The 19,059-nt window shown below is 37.6% G+C and overlaps 1 protein-coding gene across 2 annotated transcripts in view; it reads right to left on the bottom strand.

The window, feature by feature from the left end:
* Nucleotides 1-19,059, bottom strand: part of TPK1 (thiamin pyrophosphokinase 1) — a 384,318-nt gene that overhangs the window by 121,399 nt on the left and 243,860 nt on the right. For both annotated transcript variants that reach the window (XM_033192495.1, XM_033192496.1), the window contains one exon: nucleotides 13,769-13,915. In XM_033192495.1, coding sequence (XP_033048386.1) covers nucleotides 13,769-13,915 — 147 coding nt within the window. The remainder of the gene's footprint in view (nucleotides 1-13,768; nucleotides 13,916-19,059) is intronic.

Below are 19,059 nucleotides of genomic sequence, written 5' to 3'. Positions count from 1 at the left end.
ATAACATGATATGATATCTGCAACATATTTTGGTGGCTCAAAAGAAAACACTTCTATATAGAGATACTAAATGGAATATATGTGATAAAATGTTAAAAATTAAAAATGGTTGAGATACATTGTTCATTGTACTATTTTAAAAAATTCTCTGTATGTGGCCAGGTGCGGTGGCTCATGCCTGTAATCCCAGCACTTTAGGAGGCCAAGACAGGTGGATCACGAGGTCAAGAGATAAGAGACCATCCTGGCCAACATGGTGAAACCCCATCTCTACTAAAAATACAAAAATTAGCTTGGCATGGTGGCGTGTGCCTGTAGTCCCAGCCACTTGGGAAGCTGAGGCAGGCGAATCGCTTGAACCTGGGAGGTGGAGGTTGCAGTGAGTCAACATCATGCCACTGCACTCCAGCCTGGCCAGAAAGTAAGACTCCATCTCAAAAAAAAAAAAAAAAAAAAATCTGTATGTATAATTTTCATAATTAAAAAATTGGGGAGAAAAAAGCCATATAGATCATGTCACGTCAATGCTGTTATGGATATGTCCCCACTCAAATCTCATCTTGAATTTCAGCTTCCATAATTCCCACGTGTTGTGAGAGGGACCCAGTGGGAGGTAAATGAATCATGGGGACAGGTTTTTCCCACGCTGTTCTCATAATACTGATTAAGTCTTACAAGATCTGCTGGTTTTATAAAGGGCAGTTCTCCTGCACACTCTCTCTTGCCTGCCACCATGTAAGATGTGCTTTTGCTCCTCTTTCACCTTCTGCCATGATTGTGAGGCCTCCCCAGTCATGTGGAACTGTGTGTCCATTAAACCTCTTTTTCTTTATAAATTACCCAGTCTTGGCTATGTCTTTGTTAGCAGTCTGAGAACAGACTAATACAAATGCTTACTCCTGGGTGAACCTCACAGTGCATAGAAGATACGTAATTTTTTTTTTCTTAATCCTTTTGGAGCCTTCCATATGTATCCAATAAAATTTAGAGAGTAACTATGGATTCTTATAAAGAAAAGGTTTAGAAGTAGTGTTCAGAAAATTCCTAGATTGTTGATGGATTTACCATGTTGTTCCATGCATAGTTTCTTCATCTCAGAAGTAGGAAAAATGTACCTAGCTGCTTACTTAAAAGGGTTGCTGGGAGAATCAAATAAGATGATGATGAAGGTAGTTCATAAATTGTAAAAGTGTTAAGTGTATAAAAGTGTTATGTATATAAGTTAAAATGTTATTATTTTTCTAATTTTCCATCCTTTTGGATACAGAGGATATTTTATAAATCATGCACACTGGTCAAGAGATTTAGCATATTAATATTCAGTATATCTTCAACGTTTAGACTATCAAATCTACTTAATATTTTATAAGCAGTTTCTCAGTCTGCTTCAGAAAACAATATGAAATTAGGAATACCTCTCCTCTTTTATGTTTATTCAAAGTAAGTTTCTCTGTGTGTGTGTCTATCACCTTAGGTTATATCCTGCTAACCTGCTTTCAAACTCTGAAACTTTTAAAAAAAATATTTCAGTTATGCTATTCTGTATATATCTAAGTCAAATATCATAATTCAGATAATAAAGTTATGAATAACTCATTAGAGCTTTTAAAAGACACACATACTAGTTTTCAAAAAAACATCTTCAATAGACATGAGATCTAGAATCCTTTCCTTTTTCTTAGTAAAACTGTGTGGTGTTTGTGTGTACTTATATATTACATGTGTTCTATGTGTATGTATGTATTATGGGGGAGGGAGACATCTTACATGATTCCTTGAAAGACCTTCAAAATATCTAGAGTGAATGTATGGTCTGAATAAATACCCTCCAGCCCCACCTGTCTTAGCTTAACTTCCTTTGTAAAATTTTCCGCTTTCCTTCACTTTTAGTTTTGATCACTTTCAGAACAAGTAAGATCAAAATGCTCCCAAATTTAGAGGAAAAAAACCTTAATTGGCCGAGAAGTAGAACAACCCAGCTGGAGTTGTATGGAGCTCTTTATATAGAAACTTTCACTTATGCCAATCTTCTTCCCAGAAGCTCATTTCATTTCCCTGCTGGTAACACTCAAATTACTTCACAGTTCATTGATAACTGCATTGGCAACCTTTTGTTTTCAATCAAAGGAAGATGCTGCAGCAATGCTCAATTGAACTAAGTATACATGACACAGGGTACCAGTGTCCTTGCCACAGAGGACTGTGGGAGGAGGGATAAAGGAAAAGATGACACCCTGCATCCAATATTCCATTACTTTACCTAGAATTGGATTATGATAAATTATGGTGACAGAGCTCAGACAAATGCTGACGCCATCTTTTCTATTGTTGTACCTGCACACAGCACTCTTAGGGATTGCATCAAGTCTCCAAAACCCAATCTCTGTCACTCTTGGTTGAAAATGAAAGGCCAATGTACAAATAAGTTTTTAAACAATTTCCATGAAGATTCAATTTGATATTTCCTCCCTCACTGCTTTGAAATCACTGAGGGTCACAATAGGTTTTTGCTGATGAACATCTTTCTATAAATCTTCCTTGGTGAATGACTTCTTTAAGGTCAAGTAGCCTCTATGCTGTGTGGGTGAGGGGCAGGTATCAGGGTAGTGTTTCACTCCTTTCCCCTTGAAACATCATCATATCCAGGTTGCTTTAAAGCCCACCACCACCACCATTATCTGCATGTATTTGCTCAGCAGTAACATGCTACCAGCCACCAAAAGTAACAATCACTACCCCAAGTGAGCACCCAAAATACAAGGAAAAAAGCAATGTCAAAAGGGAAATAAGTGGAGCAAGTTATAGCCTCTGACTCTTAACCAGGGATGTCCAGGCAGCCCACATTTTATAAGAGGAGGCAATACTAGACACTTCTGGTAATGGAATAATGCATTTAGATTATCTAAAACTTCCTATTTAGACTTGGCTAGCGTTAAACTGTGATAACTGTTATTTCATCTTTTATCAAAATATTCAATTATATGTTTTTTAAAGTTCAGAAAAAAGAAAAGTTATAACTCAATGAATTTTGTTTTAGGTTTAGAGTATTTGAGGCCCACAGGAGAAAAAAAAAAAAAAAAACATTAAAAAGAAGTGCTTGGTTGTTCCTAATGTTCTTCACCCACTTGCCTCCCAATTCATCTGTCGAAACCTAATCACCAATGTGATAGTATTAAGAGGTAGAGCCTTAGGCAGACAATGAAGTAATGAGGGCAGAGCCCTCATGAATGGGATTAGTGCCTTTATAAAAGAGGCCCTAGAGAGCTCCGTTGCCCCCTCCACCCTGGGAGAACACAGCAAGAAAGAGCCAACCAGCAAAGGGGCCCTCACCAGACACTGAATCTGCTGGTGTCTTGATCTTGGACATCCCAATCTCCATAACTATGAGAGATGAATTTCTATTGTTTATAAAACCAAGTTTAAGGTATTTTGTTATAGCAACCTGAATAAACGAAGACAAAAGATGATAAAAATGATCCAGATGAAGGAAGTTTAGAGGGTTTATTTGGAAATGCTGCATAGGAGACAAAAATTTTGAGTAGGGTTTTAAAAGACAAGAATGACTTAAAAATATTTTTGAAAGTGTACAGTGAGTTCAAAAAAGCAGAGAAAAGAGTAGTTGTGGAAAGTGTGGACCAGTTTTCCCTAGACCAGAAAAGGAGTCTAAAAGGTTTAACACAGAGGTCCACCATGCCTTAGCCCCATATCACAGATGTTCAAGTAGAAGAGGTGGCAAAGGGTTTATAAGAGATGTGGACTGGGGGTTGGGCCAGGAGATTATTATTATTTTTTTTTGGAAGAAAATATTGGCTAAAAGTAGGGTGAAAAGTACTTCTCCAGTGTATGCTGGTATAATTAGTGTCCATAAATATCTGCAGCCTTTTACAGACATGCAGCATGGCAGCTGCACTCTCAGTCATGCTGCACAAGATATAAAGGCAAAATCCCAAATACAGGTGCTATGGTTTTGTTTTTAACTTGGAAAAATGGTCTCACCGAAACAGTTTTATAAGCCATTATTACTTCCCAGTTTAGCACAAAAAATCGACTTCTATAAGAGAACAACAAAAAAGGGTAAACAGTAATACAAAAGAAAACAAATGTATTTCAACTGCCCTTCCCATTTAATACTCAACTCATAGTAATATAGTTTGTACCCATATTGTGCCATAAAAACTTATCAAAATTTCTTCCTGGCTTTCTACCTTATCAAATTTCTTCCTGGCTGCCAAATCCATTGTATCCTATTTATTCTTGACATCCAAGCTCATCACTCTTTTGCTTTTTCACATATTGACAATTTTCAAGGTATACCTCCAGGCCAGATCATATATCCTTTTAGGCAATTCCATTTGGTTCCAAAGACAGATCTTTCTCTTTATATCCCAGAGTCAACTGCTGATCTTCCCATTTTGATCTGCTCTTCCCATTTGCTCTATCTCGAAGAAGGATAGCACCCAGTTCCCTAATGCAGAATGCAGGTATTACACCGACTCTTCCCACTGCATTTCTCCAATGAAGACTTCTGAGCACACATTCCAACAAACTCCATCATCTTTCCTTCATTCTCATGTTTACTTAAGTTTACTCACCATTTGTTCCTTGGATTTCCAAGAGAATTGGTTGGCCTCTACTTCTTCCATAAACAATCTATACTCCAACCAAATTAAACTTTCTAAAATGTCAATCAAAGTCATTCGTTTGATTAAAAAACCCTTAAAACCTGACCTTTATTCTCAATATAGAGACCATCTTCCTGGGGATTCAAGCAAACCCTCATGCTCTAGAGCTTGCTTCCCTCCAGCTGCACCTCCAACGGCTCCCCGTGATCCAGCAGTTTGCTGTTCCCCAAACATGCCAAGTTCTCTTGTTGCTTTATATTCCTTCCACATTAAATGTCATTATTCCTTTCTTTGCCTGACTTCTTAGCAGTCCTGAGTTCAGATATCATCTCCATATCACATATGAAGTCTTGATATCATCTCTTAGAAACTATTCAAGTCTCCAAAACGGATTCTCCCTCACTCATGGTTGAAAGGAAAGGTCAATATTCACATACGTTGTCTAACTATTTCCAAGAAGGTTGAATTTGGTATTTCCTCCTATACAGCTTTGGAATCACTGAGGGATCACCTTACGTTTTTGCTGATGGACATCTTCCTATAAATCTTTCTCAGTGAAAGGCTTCTTTAAGGTCAAAGAGCCTGCATGCTGCGTGGGTGAGTGGCAGGTATTAGGGTTGGGGACCACCGGCCCTGTGTCCTGTCTGGGTAAGATGCTTTATTCCTGCCATCCCCCTAGCTCCCAGTGTTTTCTCATATGTATTTCTGAATTTTAATATTTATTCTGTCTCTTGTACTAAACTGTGAGCAGCAGAATAAAGGCAGTGCCTCTTATTTCTGCACTCTGAGTGCCTACCATAGTGTCTATTGCATCACAGGTATGTACTGAATGTTTGTTTTTGAAGTAATTAAACATGGATAAAACCATAGAGGAAATTTTTCTATGGAGATTTAAAGGGAACACTAGGGCACTTAAAAAATGAGAATTGTATAGCTCTGGAATTTTATTGTCTTATTTCATACTAAAATACAAGGTTTTCCTGCTTACATGTATGAGATTAACACATACTACAACAGGATAGGTTTTTGTGTTATTTTTTTAAATGCCATGTAGAGGAGGAGGAAAAAAAGAACACAAAGGAAAGGGGAAAGAAAAGAAGGAGAGAATGAGTATTGAAAATTGTTCCCTAGAAAGCCAGGCAACGCTTGAAGAGGGAAAAGAAGACGCTTAGCGAAGATGTATCTGTGTGTATTCCATGTGTAGAAGAATCTGCTGCACTGGCATGGCAGAGCAAACAAGCCAAAGAAAAGAGAGCTAGGCAAGGACACAATTTGAAAGTAAAGAGTATTTTGGCCAGGCGTTGAACCCTGAGTGGCAAAACTTTCCCAGGGCAACGAGCTGAGGTGTGTGTAGGCCAGTTAGGAACAGGTATTCACAATGTGCCTTTTGGAAGATGGAGGGAGGTTGAGAAGGTCAATGTAACAGGCCATTTCTGGTACGAAATGCCTAGTGGTCCTTTTTCAGACTATTATTGCATCAGATCTTTTTCAATTTCAGTATCAATTACCTACCAAAGCAACACTGCATATAACCTTGGGCAGATCACATGAATGTCTCTGCAACTGCTCATCTATAAAAAGATCTCTAAAGCTTGACACTATTTACACTTTTTAATAGTTTATTATATTTAATAATATATATTTAATAGTTCTGTGATACTATGTAGTTTATACTAAGAATTCTAAAAGGCCAAGCAACAATAAAATTTACATGAAAGATACAGAGGAAGAATAAAATAATAATGATTATTCCAAAGAAGGGAATTAAAACGGGTAATAAACAGTGTGAGAAGATTTCAGCATTGTCTAGAATTGAGAACTCCCTGTCGCCTACTCGAAATCACGCTGAGAATCACTTCTCTGATGTTATCACTGATGAGGTTGTGCGGGACATGTGCACACAAGGGTAGACCGACCCAGATGCCCAGTTCTCAGCAGAAACCATCAGGCATAGCAAATTTATATCATGAATATTCAGCTTCTTTCTATCAAACCCTCAGCATATTTTATCATATTCGTTACCAGCATTACAAATGTATAATGTAAATAATGTTAGGACATTATATAGTAAATAACTGATCTGGTGAAAGAGAAAAAAAAAAAGAAGCAGCAGTAAAGCGTGACTAAAATGATGAGGAAGAAATATTTACAACATATTTGCAAGTTTGCTCAAGTGAGACAAAAACTGACAGAAGTCTGCTCCGTGCCACCTTCTCCTATATCAGATACTGGAATCCTGAGCGGGAATCACCGAGCAAGGTTTAGATAATGCAAAAGCCATGCCTTATTAACTCTTGGACATCTCATTTCTTGGTTATAAATCCTATTAACTTGTATTACAAACTGCCATAAAACTTGGAGATAAAAGATAATTTATGCTCAGTGTACAGAAGCTACTGTTTCTGTACTCCTGAGAAGCACAGGACCAGAAAATGAGAAAGCATGTACATGAAACCTGGAGCCACCCACACTCCGCACAGGCAGCATGATAAACATGGCTCTGAGCACCTGACTCTTCAGCAAGAAGATGGCCTAACTAGTTACTGACATCAGCCATGTTTCGTGTCTGAAATGTCTGTCACCTATTTCATAGCATCCCCTCCTCATAAAAGGTGATGATGTCTTATCAAGAACGCATTTTTGGAAGTAAAAGAGGGATGTTTATTTTAAGGAAGGGACTATTTTGGATTCGATTTTGAATCTTCTATGTTTCAAATGGCAAACTGAACATTCCTACAAAGTAAATGCTACCTACCAAGGTTTTCACTCAGAATGACATTGACCCGTAGTAAGTGAAATATGCCAAAAATACAATATGAAAAACCTTACATGCTAAGAAAACAACCAGCTAAAAAAATTCCAAACGACTTCCCATATTCATTTTGAACTGGAACTACCTCACTGTATCCTTGTTTTAAAACTCAATTTATAACTAATAAAAATACATCACAGAGAGGGGACTGAAAAGAGAACACAAACTTCAGATCGAAACAAATTATACACTTTAAGTGAATTGCTACTATGACCTATAGGTCAGTCCCAAATGACGAACCTTAATGAATGGAAGATAATTACTTATTTGCACAACCTAGTCTCATGAGAGTCTCACATGTAAGCACTCCAAAAGAAACAGAGAACATCGCAGAAAGTCTAAGATGATATGAGGATAGATTTTTTTTAAAAAGATCAAGAAAAGCGCATTCTGGTTCCAGGGACTAGGACTATTCTAGCCAATTAAAATGAGTGTAGCAGATATAACACAAGCTCTCTCACCAAGTTACTAGACTAAAAAAATTATCAGATAAACAGTTGCTATAAGATGACTTATTCCTCCTATTGTTATCTTTAATTTCAGATCATCTAATTGAAAAAAAATTCTAGGACACACTAGGCTCAAATCTAACACTCATAATAATTAACATTTATATTGAACTTTTACCACTTTTAACATACTTCAGCAAAGCTTAATGGTAAATCATTTAGTCTGCTTAAATGATGAAAGATTATTGTTAGATGTAAATTTTATTATAAAACTTCAGAAAGTCATTTTTCTTTAAGGATACAGCAACAAGATGAGGTATACCCTTACAGTGCATCCAAGATTTATCTCACTTGAAAATAATATCATAGGGGAAGAATATATATATATGTGTGTGTGTGTGTGTGTATGTGTAGGTACATATATGTACACATATATACACACACACATATATATTTATATATACACATGCACACACCAACCGGCCATCAGTTATACACTGTTTATGGATAATTACCAGCCTATGGGCTGTGACTGTTTTCAAGAGTTCATTATTTGCATCTTAGTCCATTAACCCCATGAAGGAGGAAACGTAGTGTTGTGGAAAAAGTGCTGAGACAAAACACTTCACTGTGTGACCATATTATCCTGCTTTTCTCCCAGTATTGTTATAAGGCTCAGATAAGATGCTTCTTGTAAAAGTATCAGTATTATCTTCCTCCTTAACAATTGTATGTTAATTTAAAAAAATACATTAAAACATTTAAAGTTTTTTTTTTTTTTTTGAGACGGATTCTTGCTCTGTCACCCAGGCTGGAGTGCAGTGGCGCGATCTCGGCTCACTGCAACCTCCGCCTCCCGGGTTTACGCCATTCTCCTGCCTCAGCCTCCTGAGTAGCTGGGATTACAGGCGCCCGCCACCACGCCTAGCTAATTTTTTGTATTTTTAGTAAAGACGGGGTTTCAACGTGTTACCCAGATGGTCTCGATTTCCTGACCTAGTGATCTGCCCGCCTCAGCCTCCCGAAGTGCTGGGATTACAGGTGTGAGCCACTGCGCCAGGCCAAAAATTTTAAGTTTTAAAGTCATTCTTTATTGGGCGCTAAAGCATATGAGACATTTTCTTAAGCCTACTTTCGCAATATTTTTAAATGATTTCAGTTTAAATTTATAACATTTCTCCTGCCTGTCCTGACTGTGATTGTATATTCTAGAAACATTGCACAGTCTGCTGTAGATCCATTCTGAACACGTTCCCCAAAGTATGCATGCCATGTTACATATAGGCACATTCAACACATTCAATGCATGTATCACATATATTAATAACACCGTTATATGAAGTAACACCTGACAGAGCCAGTTCAGCCCCAATGGTGCAAGTCTCATTTCTAGGATGTAGAATGCTTGTGTGCAGTAATTTTACAGTAGTTTTTTGTTTTTTTTGTTTTTTTTTTTGAGACGAAGTTTTGCTCTTATTGCCCAGGCTAGAATGCAGTGGTGCAATCTCAGCTCACTGCAACCTCCACCTCCCCGGCTCAAGCGATTCTCCTGCCTCAGCCTTCTGAGTAGCTGGGATTACAGGCATGCGCCACCATGCCTGGCTAATTTTGTATTTTTTAGAGATGGGGTTTCACTACGTTGGAAAGGCTGGTCTTAAACTCCCGACTTCAGGTGATCAGCCCGCATCGGCCTCCCAAAGTGCTGGGATTATAGGCATGAGCCACCACACCTGGTCTATAGGAGTTTTTAACTGATTTTTAGTATTAATCCCATTCACAGGTCTACAATTAAAACTTGTTACCACTATGGTGGATCACATGAGATCCATCCATACCTTAAATCCCCAAACATATCCACTTCAACATATGCTTTTGTGTTACTAATTTTCTTGCTATTTTCTTACTAAGAGTGAAAGAAGAGCAGAGAGACAAGCTGTGTCTTGAGAAAGAACTCCCTAGAACAGAGTGGCCAAGATGAGCAAAGGCTGAACTGCTAACCCCACAGGTGGAAGCCTGTGCCTGCCATTGTCACTACTTTAAAGAACGGAGAGTGTAATCTTGCATGAGCTTTTTGCACCGCACTATGTAATAATTACTTCATTAGGATAAGGTAATTTTATAGTTATTCCCATGACACAAAATCAAAATTATCACACAGAGAATCCACATTGCATTATATTTGGGAATTTGGCTACACAAGTACTCTTAACATGTTTACCACTTCAGAGAACTGGGGATTCGGACTTAACTAAAGTCTAACACACTGGATGTTACATTCCTATAAGTTATGTAGGGTCATGATTCCAGAATTTCTTTCAAGATATCCGTAGCTGGCAGTTTGAGAGAGACTTGCTCTGTACGTCAGTGTTTCCTCTTCCTGGGCCCACAAGCTTCAGTCCCTGGACGGCCTTTGCAGTTGGGCTGGGGTGGTAGAACTTCATTCCCACAGAAGGTGACACAGGTCACAGGCAGGCCTGGCCTTTAAAAAATATGGTGCCACATTCTAGCAATCAGTTTCCCTGCTTCAACAATGCGTTCCAGTTAGCTTAGATATACAATGTGGGATCCCTCTCAAGCCACATCAGATATTCTATTAATAAGAAAAAAAACTTAATAAACCTAATTTTGGATAAGCCTCTCAGATCTGGAGTTGATCATTACTGCAACATAGACCTTGGGGGGGGGGTAACTGAGGTACACAGGCAATATGAAAGATTAGTGCTCTGGCCAACCGAAGACAATAAAAATACTAAAAATAAATAAATAAATAAGAGAATCTTCGAAAATGCATCAAATGTATCTTTCTTAAAAAAAGAATTCTAGGAGGCAGAGGCTGCCGTGAGCCAAGATCACGCCACTGCACTCCAGCCTGGGCAACAGAGGGAGACTGTGTCTCAAAAAAAAAAAGAATTTTTCCCAGAAGCCAAAAACTACCTTTTGATATAAAAAGAAGGCCAAGGCTAACTTTTATCTGGAGAGTGTTTGGCAAATCAGATGAACCCGAGCTTCAGTTTCTAAAGCCCTCAAGTATGGAAGGTTGTCAGAAGACAAAGCTCAAGGCCTGCCCAAGGTGGACATCTGAAAGGGTGCCGTACCACGTAAAGCAGAGATCCGAAATATCGAGATGAATATAAGCAACACTCCCACTGGACTGCTAGGAAAAGTGAACAACCAAACCTTGGCACTCCACAGCTGAGAAGATGAAAAAAGTCTCCCCTGAGCATCTGTAACCAGACATCAATTTCTCAGCAGTGTTACATTCAGAATCTACACGGACAATGTGGTCCACAAAAGTCTCAGACAAAATGTCCTAAGTAGTTAGTGCTCCCACAGAACTGGGCTACAAGTCCACTCAGCAGCCGGGCAAAAGCAAATGTAAATTCTCCCTGGATTTACTTTTAACCCACGCCTCAAACAATTCGCACACTTAAAGTTCTCAGAAATGTGAGGTCCCGGCCCAAAATCATAAAACAGAGAAGGAACTGAGGTCACGAAATATGAAAGCAAAAGTGAACATAAAAGGCAGCTGGCTTACATTAGAATTATTCTAGACTATAAAACCAGTTTGATAATTATGTTTTCAGAAAGAGCCCTTTGAAAATGTGAGTAAAGGGCAAGCATATAAGAAAGAATACTCATGGCAGGAATTAAAAACGCAGAGGGTGGGTCTAGCGGCAGATAGGAAGAGCTGAAGCGGGACAGTGAACAGAACACAGAGGTAGTGAAGAACTTCAGAACGCAGCCCAGAGAGATGAAGACATTGAAAATAAGAAAGTGCTGAGATGTATATGATACAAGTAGAGGATCTTAAATACATTTAATAGGAGGTACAGAAGAAAAGAGAAAAAGAATAGGGCACTATTTGAAAACATAATGGTTGAGGGTTTTCCAGAAATGATGACAGACAACAATCTGTAGATGGAAGCAAATCCAATGAATCCCAAGCCAAATCTATTTCAGAAAGTTCATAATTATACCAATTATAGGGAAAATGCAGAAACCCAAAACAGTAAAAATACCTTAACGTAGAAGTCATATTTTAGATGTAGCTTTTTCTATCAGTGAATCTGCCAATTATAATTTTAAAAAGTATTGTACTACATTTTTAACTAGTAATATATTGACCAGAGCATCTATACAGAGACAAGTTATGACTGCATACTTTAGCAGTCATACCATCAATTCAATGCAGTATAACAAAGCTCAATGCTTCACAATAGTAGTAAGTTTCAAACTTCAGAAACTGTTGGGAATCTATGGGTATTTAACCAACATATAATTTGATAAGAAATCTAAAAAGCATATCTGTACTGCTAACCAAAATCTTTTAATGACTTTCCAAAACCTATGGCAAAAGGAAGTTCACATTCCATTGTGTGGAATTTAAAGCCCTTCACAATCAGTATCCCAATTAGTTTTCTCGTCTTATCTTCTGGCATTTTTCCATCCACACCCCATATTTTAGCTGCACAGAATTACCTGCAAATCCCGTAACATATCCTGTATCTCTGTGTTTCTTTTCTGGCTCCTCTTGAATTAAATAACTCTCCCATCATCTTCCACAGCAAGAATCTACTCATCCTTGAATATTCTGTTGAATTGTAAGCTCAGTAGAAGGTATGTTGCATGAAAGGATTTCCGTTTATATTGTTAACTGCTCTATCCCTAGAAAGGAGCCTGGCAAATAGCAGGTACTCAGTAAATGTTTGTTGAAGTCATTGAGTGAAGACAACATGAGTGCTTCTGTGAAGATTTTTCTCACTACACACATGCCCCAGTTTTCTATTATTTCACCTTTTGGTACTAATCTTTCAACACTGCATTATGATTACATTTGTATAAATGGATCTTTCATTACACTTAATCTGGAGAGCAAAGATCATATGCAACTATTTATTTTTATCCTTCATTGCCATGCAGTGCAACAAATACGCAGAAGGCAGTCTGTAACTGTTGACTAAATAAATGGACAGTATTGTTTGAAATCTGAATTCTTCTCTTCTACTTTTATCCCGAAAGCAACATGGCTGAGACACACAAAGAGCCAGGAAAAAAAAAATGCAAAACTGGCTAAAGAATAGTGAGCATGCACTAAACCCACCCTATTAACCTATTAACCAAACCACAATTTCTAGTAATGCCACACTACAGATGGTAGGTAGGGTAGAAGCAAAATTGTAAGCAGTAGACTACAATGAGAGGCAAACATGGAAAGATCTGTCCACTATCTTTAAAAAAAAAAAAAGTTACCAAATGATATTTTTAAACTGAAGTCCACCAATAAACCTCATAAAATGTGTTTGTTTAGTAAGAATTCTGTTCTATGTACTACACTGAGAGAAAATGTCGTTAATGTTTATCATTGGAAATGAAAGACATCATTAGAAATTATTCTGAGACAGACAAACTAATCACCAGGCAACTTATGAATAGTAAAAGCTCAAGACTGTCTTCTAAGTGCCTAATGAAATCAAACCCAGTTTCCAATTATATCCAATTATAATGACAACACTCAAAATACATAAGAATTACATTAGCAACATTTGCCAAGCCTTGTGTTTCCCCTATTGAGGTTTTTCTCAAATGTCATTCACATTCAGCTGTTCAAAACGCAAAAGTGCTCAATTTAATTCTTAGTCGATTTAGAGTTACAACATTTTATCTTGTTTTCTAGACATAACAAAATTTAAACTTTCAGGATTCTCCTCCACATTTTTGCTGGTCAGTGACCTAAGGCAAAACTAAAGTGGCCACAAGAAAGCACACATGATCAGTTCCACTCACAGTTCAAAGACCCAAGCAGGGTCAATGTTTTCTCCTAGTCTACTCAAGTGGTAGAAGCTTTGTGAAGGAAAGGGCTCACATTATATTCTCTTTTGACTTACTGGTTGGAGCAGGTAGATCAGCGATTCCTCTTGGATTATTATAATTGGACAAGGAGTGATGTGAGTCGCTCGGAACAAGGTATTCACAGATGCCATAATCTGGTCAAAACGCCCAGCAAGGCCTCCCAATGTCACGATCACATCAACCTAAGCAAGGAAGGTAAAACCGGGAGTCACATATAGTCACATATAAAAAATAAGTAAAAATACAGAATATTGTTGTTTATGTTTTAAAATAATACATTAAAAAGGCTTAATGTGTGATCCATAAAGATGGCGTGAGTTTAGAATAATAACCTGTTAACCAAGCACCAATAGAACCTATTCAATTCCCAGAGAAATAAGTGGTATCAGGTCATGAAGCCAAATGTTGTTTCTCTGGTTCAACGGTTATACCAGGGATTTTGCAAAGTGCTTTACATCCAAGATGTTCAAGAGTTTGACGAATGAATAAGTGAAGATATTGCAAGAAAAGACTCATTAGCCTAAGAAAGAAATAGATAATTGCTATACTGTGGGAATGTATACTTCAAAATGGGGTTCCATAACAACACTAAAAGTAAATTACAGGGAAGAACCAAGTTCTGAAATGAGTTTCCTATTTGTGACCTTATCAGAATGTAAGAAGAATGGGAATTTTTACTAAGGGTAACATGCTTCACATTAAGCTTAAAATATTTTAAGACAGCCAAACCAGTAACTAAGAGTATAACTGGATTGTTTGTAACACAAAGGGTAAATGCTTCGGGGGATGGATAACCCAGTTTCCATGATGTGATTATTATATGTTGCGTGCCTGTACTAAAATATCTGTGTGTTCCCCAGAAATATACCCACCTAGTATGTACTCAGGAACATCAAAAGTTAAAAATCAAAGAAACCAGGCAGGCTGGGTGCAGTGGCTCACGCCTGTAATCTCAGCACTTTGGGGACTGAGGCAAGTGGATCATGAGGTCAAGAGATTGAGATCATCCTGGCCAACATGATGAAACGCATCTCTACTAAAAATACAAAAATTAGCTGGGCCCACGTGGTGGTGCGCACCTGTAGTCCCAGCTACTGGGGAGGCTGAGGCAGGAGAATCATTTGAACTCAGGAGGCAGAGGTTGTGGTGAGCCAAGATTATGCCATTGCACTCCAGCCTGGGCCACAGAGTGAGACTATGTCTCACAAAAAAAAAAAAAAAAAGAAAAAAAAAAAAGAAAAGAAAGAAAAAGAAAAAAACAAACAGAAACCAGACAAACCATACATCTAAAGGATCTATTATTCTCCTTAGAGATCTTTTTAGAATTCAAAGAATTAGGTTTTGTGGCTCAGAAAGACCATATAATCTAGGAAGTATGTATTACTCCAAATACACAGGCAATGTCCAGGACATCTGTTAATATTCAGAGGAAAGAGTTAACTTGTGGCCGGGCGCGGTGGCTCAAGCCTGTAATCCCAGCACTTTGGGAGGCCGAGGCGGGCGGATTACGAGGTCAGGAGATCGAGACCATCCTGGCTAACACGGTGAAACCCCGTCTCTACTAAAAATACAAAAATTTAGCCGGGCGTGGTGGCGTGCGCCTGTAGTCCCAGCTACTCGGAGGCTGAGGCGGGAGAATGCCGTGAACTCGGGAGGCGGAGCTTGCAGTGAGCCGAGATCGCGCCACTGCACTCCAGCCTGGGCGACACAGCCAGACTCCGTCTCAAAAAAAAAAAAAAGGGTTAACTTGTAAGCAATTAGACATAGACTTATCAAAGGGATGGCTTCTGTTTGTGATATCAAGTTAGGTAAATCATTTCTATTTATGTTTTGGAGGCCAATAATTAAGAAGGCCTCTATAGACCAGTTGGGAAAGGCCCAGAGATTATTTACGGCTTCAGGAAAACTAGAGCATTTGCTTTAAACTGAAGAGAAATACATAAATAAGAAATTGTATACGAAATATAGAGAAAGTTCTAAGGCTGCAGTAAAAAGCTCATGGCATATTCCTATCCACATAATCCTAAATTCATATCAGAAGCAAGGCCTGATCAAAGTTTATTCACTATACAGAATCTGAAATCCCCTTGTTAGGTTCTCAATTTTTCATTACTATACGCTAAGCCTTGAGGGATCCCATAACCTTTAAGACTGAAATTTAATCCCCATCTTCTACAATGGGATATCATGATGAATAAGCAATATCTGTAATCAATCATTAAAATTTTCAGAAGAAAGTAGCAGCAAGATTACCTCTCATCACTACTCATTTTCCCTACAGGAAGTATTTAGCAAGATTGATTAAAAACACGAGGATCAATGCAAGCTGCAGGTGGGACAGAAAAGGAATTGGCTTTGGATCATTTCTGCAGTTCTCTAGTTCTGGCTGTAAGTAGGACATCTGATATTCACAGAGATATCAGAAAGAGGACAGAGTGTTCAATCTAAAATAGACCATTTATAGACTGCAAGTGTGTCTTTTCTGTGTGAACCCAAACCCCTGTGCATTTATTTCTAACATCACCCAGTCATACTTTGTTATAAACATTGACATACTTGTGAATCTCTCCTTCTAGAGGAGGCCTATGGATCAAAGCCACTAGCACAGTGTTTGCAACAGAGTAGACAACAGGTGTTTACTGAGCTTCCCTTGAGCATATAAATACTCAGGAAAAACTGAATAAATAACCAGAGAGGCAAGAAGCTAATTATTAGGCTGAGTTAACATCACCTAACTCCTACAAAATAGTACTTTCTTACTTGGAAATGATTTCAAAAGGTAGTAGCTTTTGAAAAAAGCAAACACGTCATATTTATTAGCTCAGATACACATCTGATGCTTTTATAAGCTTCATTTACAAGCTAATGACAAGAAAAACTAACCAATGTTTGTGGATTATTTACCATGTGCTAGGAAATATCCTAAACACTTAGGATATATCAGCATGGAGTTAATATTCAAATGAAGGATAATATACACTTGATAAAAAGGTTTTTCTATATGAATATATAAGTTAGAATGTGAAAAAGGTGGTAAATGCTAAAAAAGAATAATAGAGTAGAGAAAGGAAGATAAAAAATGGTTGGGGGGAATGTTTCAACTTTAAATAAGACAGCTACAGTAGGCTGCATTGGGAAAGTAATAAAGTAGACAAAGACTTGAAAGAAGTTGAGGGAATTGGCCACATATGTGGATACGTGGGGGAGAACAATAGGGGGCGGGATGATGTTTCAGAGAACAGACTATGGTAATACAGGGACAATGTTACATGGCTACAGGCATTGGCAAAGAGCTTTAGGAGTTAAGTTGCTAGAGCAAAATGAAAAATTAGTAGAAGTAGGAAAAATCAGAGTAAAATGCAAGTGTTAGATTTGTATAGAGCTTAAGTCATTGTAAAGTCCTTGGTTTTTATTAACATTAAATGGGGGGGCCATTCTGGGCTGAGGATTGATATGATCTAGTATTTTAAAATGTCACCATGCGGAGTGTGTTGAGAATAAACTGTGAAAAGGCAAGAAGTCAGGAGATAAAAAGAGATCATTATAGTAATACAGATAAGAGATAAGTTTGCTACCCTTTATTACTGCATCAAACATGAATACTCAAGGCATCAACACAGCAAAACTCAGTGGTCAATTCCCAGTCCTTTTATTATTTAATCCTTCAGCAATATCTGACAAGTGAAAAAAAGTAAGGATTGCTTAAGAGACTTATGTGACATCATCAAGTATAACAACTTACACATTATTAGTGTACTAGGAGAACAAGAGAAAGAGAAAAGAACAGAAAATACATTCAAAGAAATAATGGCAGAAAACATCCCCAGCCTGGGGAAGGAAATAGAAAGCAAATCCAAGAAGCCTATGATAAATCAAATAAGATAAATCCAAAAAAGACCCACACCAAGACATATCATAATCAAAATGTCAAAAGTTAGGGTGTTGAAAGCAGCAAGGAAAAAGTGAATTGTCACATGTAAACGAATCTCCATAAAAGTATCAGTGTATTTCTCAGCAGAAATATCGCAGGCCAGAAGGGAGTTAAATCATATATTCAAAATCCTGAAGGGGGATGGGGGTTGTTCTGTCAACCAAGAATACTACTCCTAGCAATCCTGTCTTTTGAAAATGAAGAGGTGATAAACACTCAGACAAACAAAAACTGAGAGAGTTTATCACCACTAGACTTGTTTTATAAGAAATGCCAAAGGGAGTTCTTCAAGCAGAAGAAGAGGACACTAATTAGTAACATTAAAATATATGAAAGTATAAAACTTTAAGTATAAAAGCAAGTCTACTGTCAAATCCAATACACTCTAACACCGAAACAGTGCTGGGTAAACAATTATACCTCCAGTATAAAGAATAAAAGGCAAAATTACTAAAAACAAAACTACAGCTTTAAAATTTTTCAAGTGATTATGTATTATAAAAAACATAAAGCAAGACATTAAAAACATAAAATGTGGGAAGTAGAAGAGTAAATGTGTAGTGTGTGTATGGGATCAAAATTAAGCTGTTACCAATTTGAAATAGCCAGTTTTAAGTATGTTTTATGTAAGCCTCAGGGTAACCACAAAGCAAAATCCTCTAAGAGATACACAAAAGATAAGAAGAAAAGATCTAAAGCATACTACTACAGGGAGCCACCCATCAAACCACAAAGGAAGAACACCAGCAGAAAAAAAGAACAGAAGATCTAAAAGACAACTGCTCTACAAAAAACAATGAACAAAATGGCACTAGTAAGTCTGCACCTATCAATAATTATATAAATGTAAATGGATTAACTTTTCCAATCAAAAAGCATAGAGTGGTTGAATATATTGTTGTAAAGACTCAACATGGAATGCCTTTTTTATTCCTTCATTTTCAGCCTATGAGTGTCCTTTAAAGACTTGCTTTACTTTAAAGGACACTCATAGGCTGAAAGTGAAGGAATAAAAAAGACATTCCATGAAAATGGAAACAAAAAGAATGCAGGGGCAGCTATACATAATACAAACAAAATAGACTTTAGGTAGAAACAGTAAAAATAGACAAAGAAGATTCTTATATACTGACAAAGGGGTCAGTTCATCAAGAGGATATGACAATTGTAAATATATGTCCACCCAACATTGGAGCACCTAAATATATAAAGTAAACATTAAGAGATCTGAAAGGAGACAAAGACTTTAACACAATAATAGTAGGACATTTCAATACCCCGCTTTAAACATCAGACAGGTCATCCAGACAGAAAATCAGTAAGAAAACACTGGACTTGAACTGTACTTTAAAGTATCACAAATGGACCCAAAAGACATACCCAGAACATTCTATC

Source organism: Trachypithecus francoisi, unplaced genomic scaffold, assembly GCF_009764315.1.
Source record: "Trachypithecus francoisi isolate TF-2019V2 unplaced genomic scaffold, Tfra_2.0 Lachesis_group4, whole genome shotgun sequence".
NCBI classification, from domain to species: Eukaryota; Metazoa; Chordata; class Mammalia; order Primates; family Cercopithecidae; genus Trachypithecus; species Trachypithecus francoisi.
This window is presented reverse-complemented; position numbering and strand designations above follow the sequence as displayed.